The sequence below is a fragment of the Trachypithecus francoisi genome, unplaced genomic scaffold (genome assembly GCF_009764315.1).
Source record: "Trachypithecus francoisi isolate TF-2019V2 unplaced genomic scaffold, Tfra_2.0 Lachesis_group15, whole genome shotgun sequence".
NCBI lineage: Eukaryota > Metazoa > Chordata > Mammalia > Primates > Cercopithecidae > Trachypithecus > Trachypithecus francoisi.
In genome coordinates this window covers 40,628,643-40,641,698 of record NW_022681460.1, presented here as the reverse complement: position 1 = coordinate 40,641,698, position 13,056 = coordinate 40,628,643, and the positions used below count along the sequence as shown (strand labels likewise).

The 13,056-nt window shown below is 40.7% G+C and overlaps 1 protein-coding gene across 3 annotated transcripts in view; it reads right to left on the bottom strand.

Annotated features, from left to right (window-relative positions):
• KLHL32 (kelch like family member 32) overlaps positions 1-13,056 on the bottom strand; it is a 223,090-nt gene that overhangs the window by 73,382 nt on the left and 136,652 nt on the right. For all 3 annotated transcript variants that reach the window (XM_033234659.1, XM_033234662.1, XM_033234660.1), the window contains one exon: positions 2,978-3,076. In XM_033234659.1, the coding sequence (XP_033090550.1) occupies positions 2,978-3,076 (99 nt within the window). The remainder of the gene's footprint in view (positions 1-2,977; positions 3,077-13,056) is intronic.

The window sequence follows — 13,056 nt, the reverse complement described above, 5'->3', positions numbered from 1 at the left end:
TAAGTTTCTCCATCTGTAAAAAGAAAACAACCCACCAGTGTTAAGGGGTGACTTAACAGTGGAAATGGGAGTCCCTGCAAAACACTCAGCATGGATAGGCCCTCAATATATGTGGTTCCCTTTCTTGGGAAAAGATAGTGATGCTCTGGGGACCATGGGTTACCACAGATTGAGGCTAGAAACAAGCAGACTGCTCAGGAGGCTACTATAACCTATAGACTAGATTAGTGGGAGCCTAAAGAAAGGCAAGACACTCCACCTCCCCATCAATTAGCATCAAGTTCATTGCCCAGCTTTCCTTTTTCCCACACACATGCTTTGAGAACCTCTGAGAAGGCTAATTAGACAGCTAATTCAATAGCTGTCCCCACTGACACAGAGGAGCACTGCCCCTGCAATTTGGGGTTCCTTCTCTCAGCAGCCTGCCAGAGGAAATTCAAGAGAAAGGAGCCCACACAGTGCCAAGTATTCCTTTCCTTTTCAGGAGGGCAGCAGCACCATTTACATGTTCAGAGGAACTGCAGGAAGATGGTGAGGCTCAGGGAGCTTCCACCGGTTCCCCTTGGAGATGCTTTGAAATGAGCACTGGAGGGCAATGGTATTTGAGCTGGTCTGCCCTTCACTCCTCTGGCAGAGAAATCAAAGAAAGAATGGCAGTTTGAGAACAACAAAACAACACCAGACATCTGAGTGAAGAGAGTGGTTTCAAAAACTCCTAGTTGACAAAGTATCACGCAAAGATGGAGAATATATCAGCATCGACTGAAGGAGCACAATTCCTGGGTACATTTTAAGCACTGGGAACTTTTCACATTAAGAAAACATTATTTTTATATACTCAATGAAATAGTCCCACATTAAATTAAAGATCAGTTGAACAATATTACCAAAAAATAGCAAACAGATATAGCCATGAGACTATATCAAAATATAAAAGTAGATTGAATTGACCCAGTCTGTGATTTTTATAATCCTAAGAGAGAAGAAGGGTATATTTTTTTAAAAGGCTAAAATAAGGAAGGTTTCTACATCGACATGATTTTGGTACTCATGTAGTCAAAGTTTCCTTCTACAAGTTTGACATCTTGCAATAATCACAGGTAAAAAGTAGAAGTAAAGTTACATGACAAAATGAAAACATTTGTGAAAAGACAGTGAAAATTTCAACCACTATTCAAGAAGCCTGAATAATAACTGTCCACAAGCATGTAGGCATGCTATACTTTTACCTCAGCGCAATAATGAAATGCAGAAGTTAAATTCCAAAGTATACAAGTCACTTAGTATCTCAACAAATCACCTATCTGATGGGAAAGGGGGAAACACCCATGAACCTTTAATGTTCATCTGGAATTCTCACTTACAGAAAAGTGTAGACTTAGGTATACCCACACACCCCTGCATATACACAGCGTTTATAATGTGCACCATGATAACTAATGCTATAACCAAACTGTGTCAACATGCATCACTGATTACTGTCTGCCATGGGGAAAGGGAATCAGGTGATGATGCGTAAAGCCCAAGTTGCAATATTTGATGTAGAAATGTCAAATAAAAGTAATTTCAATTTCACAAGTCAAACACACACTTTTGAAGTCTTATAACCTTTCTACATGATTCCCATTTGCTACAGGCAGAAAGGGATTACAAATAGCTTTCCCATACCACCTAACAATACTGAGAGGAAAAGAAAGGAAAATAAGGTAAAAAAAAAAAAAAAATTAACCATTTACTGTTAGATTAAATGTGCTGAAATAATCATAAGAATTCCATATACTGTATTTGAATTTTCCTCAGGTGAACATGGCTGACCTTCCTCACACTGTCTCCCTGGGAAGTGCTGGTTCCTATTTTCCAGGGTTGCTGGGAAGATTAAATAAGATGCTAGACGAGAGAGAGCTTTGTAAACTACTTAAGAGGTAATGGAAGTCAGTGATAAAAGTATATATTTAAAATTAGAGAAAATGATTTAAAAGGAAAATAAAGTAATTGGGCAGGAAAACAAAACTTTTCTGCTCACTCATATCATGTCATATGCACAAAGATAGTGGCATTAAATTGTGTGATGAATTTATTATTTCTTCAAATTATTTTTTTAATGCTATAATAAATGCAAGTGAAGGTAACACCAGTGGGGGAAATGGGAGGATCCTAAAATTGGAAATTAGTTAGTTACACTCTTTACCCAAGAGACTCATAGCCATACTGTTTGCCTACGATGCCCCATAGACTCCTATCTAACAAGGAGTTTTCATCCAACCAAGAAATGGTCTTGGAATCAGAAAGTCCTACCAGCCATATTGCCTCAGGCAAGTTGGATACATTTTAAGTCTCTGATTTTTTAAATCTATAAAAACGGGCAAAGTTATTGTGAGGACTGAATGGGAAACAACTGTGAACACACAGTCAGTGCTTGGTGTTGGGGAGTTTTCGCTCCCTCGTTCTCATGGGGCCTTTCCTGACCAGCAAATCAGGGCAGGAATATGAACATCACTCTTCCCTTCTCTAGCATTTACTACCTGGGAAGTTCACATGGTAATTAATTACATAGGACTTTGTGATTTACTAGATACTGTCCCTGAAATAGTCAATGACTATTAGACTTTTCTTACATTTGTGATTATTTCCATAACCAGACAATATTGCTTCAGACTAGGACTCCTTTCAGCGTCATCTCCCCGGGCCCCTGCAGGGAACCCTGTGCGTGGTCACTGAGTTAATCGGCTGCTCAGGGGTCGTGGAGACCTAAGGTGGGCAGGACAGTGGAGGAAAACTCCTGCTTCCGTGATTGGACGCAAGAGCAGCAGCTGCCCTCCTAGGAGCTTCTCAGCTTATGTCCTGGAGAAACTCTGCTACCACAGCCCACACCCCACCCCCACTTTACCTGTCATTCAGCTCCAGTTGGTGGGGGCCAGCTTATGACTGCGGGGAAAGGAATACGAAGGGTGTATGAGCAGGATGCAAGCTCACATACCTGGATGAGATAGTGGGAGCATAAATTGAGAAGCTCCAACAGCTGTAGGTGACTGCCCGCTGCTAGCACATCCTGGATCACACCTGGCTCCAGCAAAATCTGTTTTGTTTTTTAATAAAAAGAAAACTATCGGTTACACTTAAAAATATAATGCTGCTTAATATGTAGCTATACCATAGTATATTTAAATTTATGCTTTACATATTCTATTTCAATTAACACTGTTTCTTTTTATGGAAGTCAGTTCTTCTCTTCCTGTTCTCATTAATGAGCTGTGGCCCTTACTCTACCAGCCGATTTTCTCTTTACCGCATGTGCTGATATCATTTCTGTGTGTGAAGCTCTGCAGTTAACCACTTATTTTTTTGTAGGAGGGTATAAACATTTTCAAAGAACAACATAACCCTCTTAAAATTCAGTCAATGATGTAATCTTATAAAATACAAAAGAACTGAGTTGTAGTTTTTCAAAGTATATTTCAGAATTTTGCTCTTTAGTAACTTGACCACAGAAACAGGTATGTTAGGAAAGGGGCATGTTTCTCCTTTGCCATATGAGACCACAGGTGGGTATTACTCCATTTTACTTCTAAGTCCTACAACAGTAAGCTTTATCCGCAAACTTCCATTTTCCTCTTTCTCAGTCTCAGATTCTCTTATCCCTTCTATTTAAAATAAAGGATGTTCAATTAGTATTTTCAGAATACAAAGACATCACATAGAGGTAATGCCTCCTAAGTATCCTGGTGATACCAATTCTTCATTTTGTTAAGTCCAATTATCTACCTACTGCTGCCAGCTGTTGAGCAGCTGCTCAGGGCTGGAAAAAAGGCACACGACCATGTTGACAAAATTCACATGAATCACTGCCAGGTGCAAGGAAGCCTTTAGTGATGCCCCAGCCCTCCATTCTAACCCATTTCCCCAGCCCAGTGGCTCCCGAAGTCTGGTCTCTGGACCAGGAGCATTGGCATCACCTAGGAACTTATTAAACTGCAAACTCTTGGGTGCCTCCCAGATGTACTGAATCAGTAAGTTTCAGGGTGAGGCAACTAGCGTTTTAACAAGTGTCCTGAGTGACTGTGATGCACAGGGAGGCACTAGTCAATTCACCCCTCCACTCTACTACTTCACCACACTCCTTTCTCAAGCCTCCAACTCCTCCTCTGCCACTGGATTTTCACTTCATGATCCTTGAAAACCTCTTACCACCAAATCTACCAACCCATCTACCTACATCTGTATCAGTACCTTTTGCTCTCCCCAACAGTCCACTTGTGTGCTTGATCCCAACCCCTTCTGCCTGCAATTGTCCCCTTGTTCCTGCATCACTATAGGTTCTCTTTCTACTGGATGGTAGGTTTGAAAACCTCAGGGTCATTCTTGACTCTTCTTTTCCTTAGGCCTTACATCCAATTCGTCAGTCAGACCTGTTGGTTCTATCTTCAAAATAGTTTCAGAATCTGATCACTGCTCATGACTCCATCATCACTGCTTTAGTCCAGTAAACTCCTCTTCCTAAACTTAACTGTAATCACCTCCTAGCTAGTTGCCCTGCTTTCTCCTCTTTCTCCTTTGTCCACTCACACTATCTGTTTTAGTAATATCAACCAAACTGGTTCTTTAAAAACAGAAATGAAATCATGTCACTCTTTTTATTCAGAACTTTCTGAAGACTTTCCATTTCAATGAAAATAAAATCCAAAAAATCTTCACTATAACCTAAAAAGTTCTTGAATATGCTGAGCACCTTGGTGTTTACAACTAGTTGTTTGTTCTGCCTGGGCCACTCCCTCATATCCTTCAGATATTGTCTTACCTGAGATGCCTTCCCTGACCATCCTGTGTAGAACAGTAACCCACCCCTGAACAGCAATCATTCCCTAGCTCATAACTTTGTTTTATTCTTCACCATAGTGCTTACCACCTCACATTACATATGTTTTTGCCTATTTGCTTATTTTCTTCTGCTCACTATAAGCTTCAGGAGAGCAGGGACTTAGTCTATTTTGTATCCCCAGCACTCAGAACAATGTCCAGCACACATAGCTGTTGCTCAATATTCATGAAGTTATTCTGATGTAATAACTGATCTCTACACATATTTTTAATTCAGAATCAATTTTAACTAATTTTATAAGAAAGAAAAAAAGGACTCTATATTTCTAAGCTAGCAAAGTAAAGAAGTGGAAAAAGTTAAGCACGTGGTAAAAATACCAACACTCATCTTATTCTGAAAAGTCTTTATAGCTCCTTTTCCATCTAGTCAGAAAGAAAAACCCGAATTTCTCTAACTCCTCAAGGAAGGAGGCTTTGACTGACATTCAGGAAATTACTGCAGCTCCCATCAGAGGAGCAAGGATGTCATATAGTCTTGCAGAAGAGGCAAGGCTTAAGGAGGAGAATGGGGAATAGAAGGATTAGAAAGGTTGGTTTTAGCCTTTAAATTCTGTCAGCTGTGCTCATTTCACACAACTGGTATTTGTGATAACCTCCAAGGCTCACTAATAGCAAACACAAAGACAGAGATCACAGAGAGACAAGATGAATATTCCACAGCATGTGTTACACGTCCAGCAGGCGGACTTCCAGAAGCCTGCACATGAAAAACCCATATGGTGATTGTTTTTGTCTTTTTAAAATTTTTTTGTTTTGTAGTTTTTTCCTTCCACTCATTTTAACATAAGTTTTTCTAAAATATGCTTTAGCAGAGAAAAATCTCTAAGTGCTCTTAAAGGGTTGGAGAAAGAAACCCTACCAGGACAGCTGTTCTCACTTATGGAAACAGAACCGGTGTTTGCAAACCTCACTGTACCAGAGACTTTTAATTCAGCTTTGTTGCTCTTTGGTGACTGACCGTTCGAATATATTTTTCCAGGAAATTTGTGTTTGGCCAGCCATAAAATCAAAGGTCCAATCGCCTCATGATTTACAGTGTGGTGAATTTATCTGTCACCTGCCTCGAAGGACTGGCCAAAAGAACAGCCTCTGCAGAAAAAAGGGATCTCAAACACACAGGTTTATGGTGCACAACTAAGACAGCTGCATTTAACTTCTGCCAAGCATTATATTTAGGTATTTCCGAAACATACCCATCAACATGCAGTCTGACACTCAAAACCAGGACGGACAGGAAGAAGGGTCACTCAAGGACCACCTGCAGGAAGGAAGAGATGTTCCCCAAGATCTGAAAGCACACAGGGTGGGAATAGGAGCTAATGTGAGTAGCCTGACACATCCAGTCACTCATCAGTCTGGAGGAGCATATCACAGCTAGAAGCATAAACAGTGGACAAGACAAAATGTATTAATAACAAGAGATGAAGAAAATGCTAGATGCATAAAGCCAAGTGGTCCAGAATCCAGTGGCAGGGGAGTGGGGCGGGGAGGGGGACTGGGGGAAAAGGAAACCCTAAAAGAAGCCAAACTAGGCTAGGCATTGCCTCTACCCGCCCCGCCCCCCCCTCCGCCAAGTGATGCTCACTTGCTTGGGTGGAGCTCACCTGTAGAGCTGGGGCTTCTCCAGATTTGCAAACAGGTTTTGATGCAACCAGGAGCAAACTTAGGTGGGGGTATGAATGTTTCTTGTTCACAGGACTATCTGTATAGAGGATTCTTTCCCCGCCTGACCACCAGGTGGCAGAACACAAGGGGCTGTTCACGAATGAGGGATGCTGGACAGCGCTAGCAGGGAGGTCATCTCTAGCCTCACCTCACCAAGTAATGAGATGTGATTAGGAACTGACCCAGGAATCCCTCCTGCAACTTGTAGCAGTCAAGGTCATATGAATAAGAAGGCCACAGCTGATACCCATTCCAAATGCTGAAACTCTACACTCTACACTCATTTTGGCGGGCATAAGAACTGACCAGTGGCTGTATTTAGGGTGACACAGAATGGTGTGGCAAAGTAATAGTGTAAAACCCACAAATGCAGGAGAAGGGGATGGGTACCTGGTAGGAGAAATTATGTCAGAATTCAGTCATGGGGTGGTCCAATCACCCTGCTGGTAGGAGGCACGCTTGAATACTCTGTGCCAACATGTCCTCTGCTCACCAATACAAGCAGAGTTGGTAGCAGACAGGTGAATTTGCATGATCTCCAATGAAGGCCCTCTAAACTGCAATAAGACTGGGATTCCTGGTCTCCAGGCAGAATATGGGGCCAGAATCTGGTGAAAGAGGAGGGAAATGGGACCTGCGGTGAGATTCTGTGCAGGGCATGATGATGTGGGCTACCTCAGTCAGTGCCCACACCTCACATGGGGGCTCTGGGAGGGTGGAGCTGGGACTGAGCAGTGGGAGCAGGGACACCCCACAGTCCCCAGGGCATCCCTGCCCCTCCTTCTTCAGCTCATCCTCCTGGATCATCAGGTGTCTATTCTCTCAATTCTGTCTTCTTTTTCTCTTTATTTTCCCTCTCCCTTTTACCTTGCCTCTTGGATTGGTCGCTGGTAGTAACGGTCTTTAACAGCCATGGTAAGTCTCAGTGTGACCTTTTTTTTTCCAAAACTGCCTATGAACAAGTGAGTCGGCATCTTCAGAAAATTTTGTATTTTCAGATCTTCAAAGCTATCTTCTTCATTTCTTGCATAAGCAGATTTTTAAATTACTTGCTTCTTGGTTCACGTGTACAGTAGACTGAAGGATTTGAGCATGTTAAAGTCAGACAGCTAAGGTCTTTAGTAAACACACATATGATGTGTGCACATGAACAACATGCTTTTGCAAGCAAAACAAGCGCTTGCACAACTGCAAATTAGTCTAATATCATTTATGAGAATAAATGAATGTATTTTCTCCCTTCTTTATATTTTGTTTCTTGGGGATTTTTTTTTCCTGTACAGTATTACAGAATGGCAAATTATCAGAATCTTGAACTTATAGTCATCAAATGAACTGGATATAACAGCATAAATAGCTTTTAAATGATCATATATTCAATACACATAAAATGTTTTGCATAAAGTTCTTTATGACAGAATTCTCACAGATGGAACATGAAACACAAGATCTATCTAGCTATGAGAAATTGCCACTAATCTCTTTCAGTTTCAAAACCACTGCACTAAGGACTTTGTATCCACAAGGTGGCACCCATTTAAAGGAAAAGAATTTTCTAAATTGAATCATGCACTGCACATCTATATCTGACACCTGAAGTTTATTTTTAAGAAAGAAAAACATAGTTCAAGTAAGGATAATAGAACACATGAATTCCAATTTCTAAATGTTGTGATCATATTGGGAAATGTTCATAAATATGTCTGTTGAAGTGTTCTATCTGAGCAATACTGGCTAGAATTCAGTAGTTCTCTGTAAATCACAGAATTCAAACTTTTGAGGCTTGTATTTGGAAACCCTTACCACGTAGCCCCAACCTGCTGTTAAAAACTTTTCTCCAATTTTATGACCTTCTGGTTCCTTTGCTAAAGCCAGTAATCTACTAGTCTCCACACTCAGGCAATACTTTGTTCTCCATCTTCAATGTCCTCCTCATTTCTTTAATTTCCATATGTCAAAATCCTACTCATTTCAAGATCCAATTCTAAATCCACTCCTTATACAAAGCTTGGCAAGATCTCTCCCCACCCGTACCTCATCCTGGGTCTCCACAGATGTCTGGGGAACTAAGCCTATGTGTTCTAGGTCACACTGTCTGCTTTCAAATCCTGGCTTCTACATTTGCTGATAGAATTAACTTGGGAGAACAGCTCAAATCCAGGTGCCTCAGTGTTCTTATTTGTACAGTGAAAGTAATGACGTCTACCTCAAAAACTGTTTTAAGGATCAAGAAAATGCTTGTGTATCATTACAATTGTGTGTGCCTATATGTAACAAAACAGTTTAAACAAATATGAGGGTGACTTTTCCAATAACATTTGGATTAGGCAGCTTAGAGTGGCAACCAGCTTCCTTGTATTTTCCTACTTGGCAAATCTTAGGCTGTGGTTTCATGGTCTCAAATTGGCTGCCATACCTCCAGGCATTACATCTACATTCAAAGCAGAAAGAAAGGAGAGGGCAAAGAACAAAAACATTTGCCAGCTGAGTCTGGCATTGTTTATCGGAAAAACAATAGATTTCCTACAAACACTGTTACAGAGACTTCCACTTACATCTCATTGGCTGGGTGGCTACACATAGCTGTAAAAGAGCCTGGGAAATTATATTTTTATGGCTAGATGCACAATTGTCCCAAATCAAAGTAGAGTTCTTTATAAAGAAAAAAGAGAACTCCACCTCTGGGGACAGGGCATAGCTAAACAAAAAGCAGCAGAAACCTCTGCAGAGGTAAATGCCCCTGTGTGACAGCTTTGAAGAGAGCAGTGGATCTCCCAGCAAGGAGGCTGAGATCTGAGAATGGACAGACTGCCTGCTCAAGTAGGTCCCTGACCCCTGAGTAGCCTAACTGGGTGACATCCCCCACTAGGTGCAGACCGACACCTCACACCTCACACGGCTGGGTACACCCCTGAGACGAAGCTTCCAGAGCAAGAATCAGACACCAACACTCGCTGTTCAGCAATATTCTATCTTCTGCAGCCTCTGTTGCTGACACCCAGGCAAACAGGATCCAGAGTGGACCTCAAGCAAACTCCAACAGACCTGCAGCTGAGGGTCCTGACTGTTAGAAGGAAAACCAACAAACAGAAAGGACCCCCACACCAAAACCCCATCAGTACGTCACCATCATCAAAGACCAAAGGCAGATAAAATCACAAAGATGGGGAAAAAGCAGTGCAGAAAAGCTGGATATTCAAAAAATCAGAGCGCATCTCCCCCTCCAAAGGAACGCAGCTCATCGCCAGCAACAGAACAAAGCTGGACCGAGAATGACTTTGAAGAGTTGAGAGAAGAAGGCTTCAGTCGATCAAACTTCTCAGAGCTAAAAAAGGAACTATGTAACCAGCGCAAAGAAACTAAAAACCTTGAAAAAAGATTTGACAAATGGCTAACTATAATAACCAATGTAGAGAAGTCCTTAAAAGAACTGATAGAGATGAAAACCACAACATGAGAACTACGTGACAAACGCACAAGCTTCAGTAACCAACTCGATCAACTGAAAGAAAGAGTACCAGCGATTGAAGATCAAATAAATGAAATGAAGTGAGAAAAGAAGTGTAGAGAAAAAAGAGTAAAAAGAAATGAACAAAGCCTCCAAGAAATATGGGATTATGTGGAAAGACCAAATCTACATCTGATTGGTGTGCTTGAAAGTGACGGGGAAAATGGAACTAAGTTGGAAAACACTGTGCAGGATATCATGCAGGAGAACTTCCCCAACATAGTAAGGCAGGCCAACATTCAAATTCGGGAAATACAGAGAACACCACAAAGATACTCCTCGAGAAGAGCAACTCAAAGACACATAATTGTCAGATTCACCAAAGTTGAAATGAAGGAAAAAATGTTAAGGGCAGCCAGAAAGAAAGGTTAGGCTGCCCACAAAGGGAAGCCCATCCGACTAACAGCAGATCTCTCGGCAGAAACTCTACAAGCCAGAAGAGAGTAGGGGCCAATATTCAACATTCTTAAATAAAAGAATTTTCAACCCAGAATTTCATACCCAGCCAAACTAAGTTTCATAAGGGAAGGAGAAATAAAATCCTTTACAGACAAGCAAATGCTTACAGATTTTGTCACCACCAGGCCTGCCCTATAAGAGATCCTGAAGGAAGCACTAAACATGGAAAGGAACAACAGGTACCAGCCGTCGCAAAAACATGCCGAAATGTAAAGTCCATCGATGCTAGGAAGAAACTGCATCAACTAATGAGCAAAATAACCAGTTAATATCATAATGACAGGATCAAGTTCACACATAACAATATAACCTTAAATGTAAAAGGACTAAATGGTCCAATTAAAAGACACAGACTGGCAAACTGGATAAAGAGTCAAGACCCATCAGTTTGCTGTATTCAGAAGACCCATCTCACATGCAGAGACACACATAGGCTCAAAATAAAGGGATGGAGGAAGATCTACCAAGCAAATGGAAAACAAAACAAAACAAAAAGCAGGCGTTGCAATCCTAGTCTCTGATAAAACAGACTTTAAACCATAAAAGATAAAAGAGACAAAGAAGGCCATTACATAATGGTAAAGGTATCAATTCATCAGGAAAAGCTAACTATCCTAAATATATATGCACCCGATACAGAAGCACCTAGATTCATAAAGCATGTCCTTAGAGACTTACAAAGAGACTTAGACTCCCATACAATAATAATGGGAGATGTCAACACCCCACTGTCAACATTAGACAGATCAACAAGACAGAAAGTTAACAAGGATATCCAGGAATTGAACTCAACTCTGCACCAAGCAGAACTAATAGACATCTTTAAAACTCTCCACCTCAAAGCAACAGAATATACATTCTTCTCAACACCACATCGCACTTTTTCCAAAATTGACCACATAGTTGGAAGTAAAGCACTCCTCGGCAAATGTAAAAAGAACAGAAATTATAACAAACCGTCTCTCAGAAAACAGTGCAATCAAACTAGAACTCATGACTAAGAAACTCAATCAAAACCGCTCAACTACATGGAAACTGAACAACCTGCTCCTAAATGACTACTGGGTACATAACAAAATGAAGGCAGAAATAAAGATGTTCTTTGAAACCAATGAGAACAAAGATGCAACATACCAGAATACCTGGGACACATTTAAAGCAGTGTGTAGAGGGAAATTTATAGCACTAAATGCCCACAAGAGAAAGCTGGAAAGATCTAAAACTGACACCCTAACATCACAATTAAAAGAACCAGAGAAGCAAGAGCAAACACATTCAAAATCTAGCAGAAGGCAAGAAATAACTAAGATCAGAGCAGAACTGAAGGAGATAAAGACACAAGAAACCCTCCAAAAAATCAATGAATCCAGGAGCTGTTTTTTTGAAAAGATCAACAAAATTGATAGATCGTTAGCAAGACTAATAAAGAAGAAAAGAAAGAAGAATCAAATAGATGCAATAAAAAATGATAAAGGGGATATCACCACCGACCCCACAGAAATACAAACTACTATCAGAGAATACTATAAACATATCTATGCAAATGAACTAGAAAACCTAGAAGAGATGGATAATTTCCTGGACACTTACACCCTCCCAAGACTAAACCAGGAAGAAGTTGAATCCCTGAATAGACCAAAAACAGGCTCTGATATTGAGGCAATAATTAATAGCCTACCAACCAAAAAAGTCCAGGACCAGACGGATTCACAGCCAAATTCTACCAGAGGTACAAGGAGGAGTTGGTACCATTCCTTCTGAAACGATTCCAATCAATAGAAAAAGAGGGAATCCTCCCTAACTCATTTTATTAGGCCAACATCATCCTGATACCAAAGCCTGACAGAGATACAACAAAAAAAGAGAATTTTAGACCAATATCCCTGATGAACATTGATGCAAAAATCCTCAGTAAAATACTGGCAAATCGAATCCAGCAGCACATCAAAAAGCTTATCCACCATAATCAAGTGGGATTCATCCCTGGGATGCAAGGCTGGTTCAACATATGCAAATCAATAAACGTAATCCAGCATATAAACAGAACCAAAGACAAAAACCACATGATTATCTCAGTAGATGCAGAAAAGGCCTTTGACAAAATTCAACAGCCCTTCATGCTAAATACTCTCAATAAATTCGGTAATGATGGAACCTATCTCAAAATAATAAGAGCTATTTATGACAAACCCACAGCCAATATCATACTGAATGGGCAAAAACTGGAAGCATTCCCTTTGAAAACTGGCACAAGACAGGGATGCCCTCTCTCACCACTCCTATTCAACATAGTGTTGGAAGTTCTGGCTAGGGCAATCAGGCAACAGAAAGAAATCAAGGGTATTCAGTTAGGAAAAGAAGTCAAATTGTCCCTGTTTGCAGATGACATGATTGTATATTTAGAATACCCCATCGTCTCAGCCCAAAATCTCCTTAAGCTGATAAGCAACTTCAGCAAAGTCTCAGGAAACAAAATCAATGTGCAAAAATCACAAGCATTCTCATACACCAGTAACAGACAAACAGCCAAATCATGAATGAACTTCCAT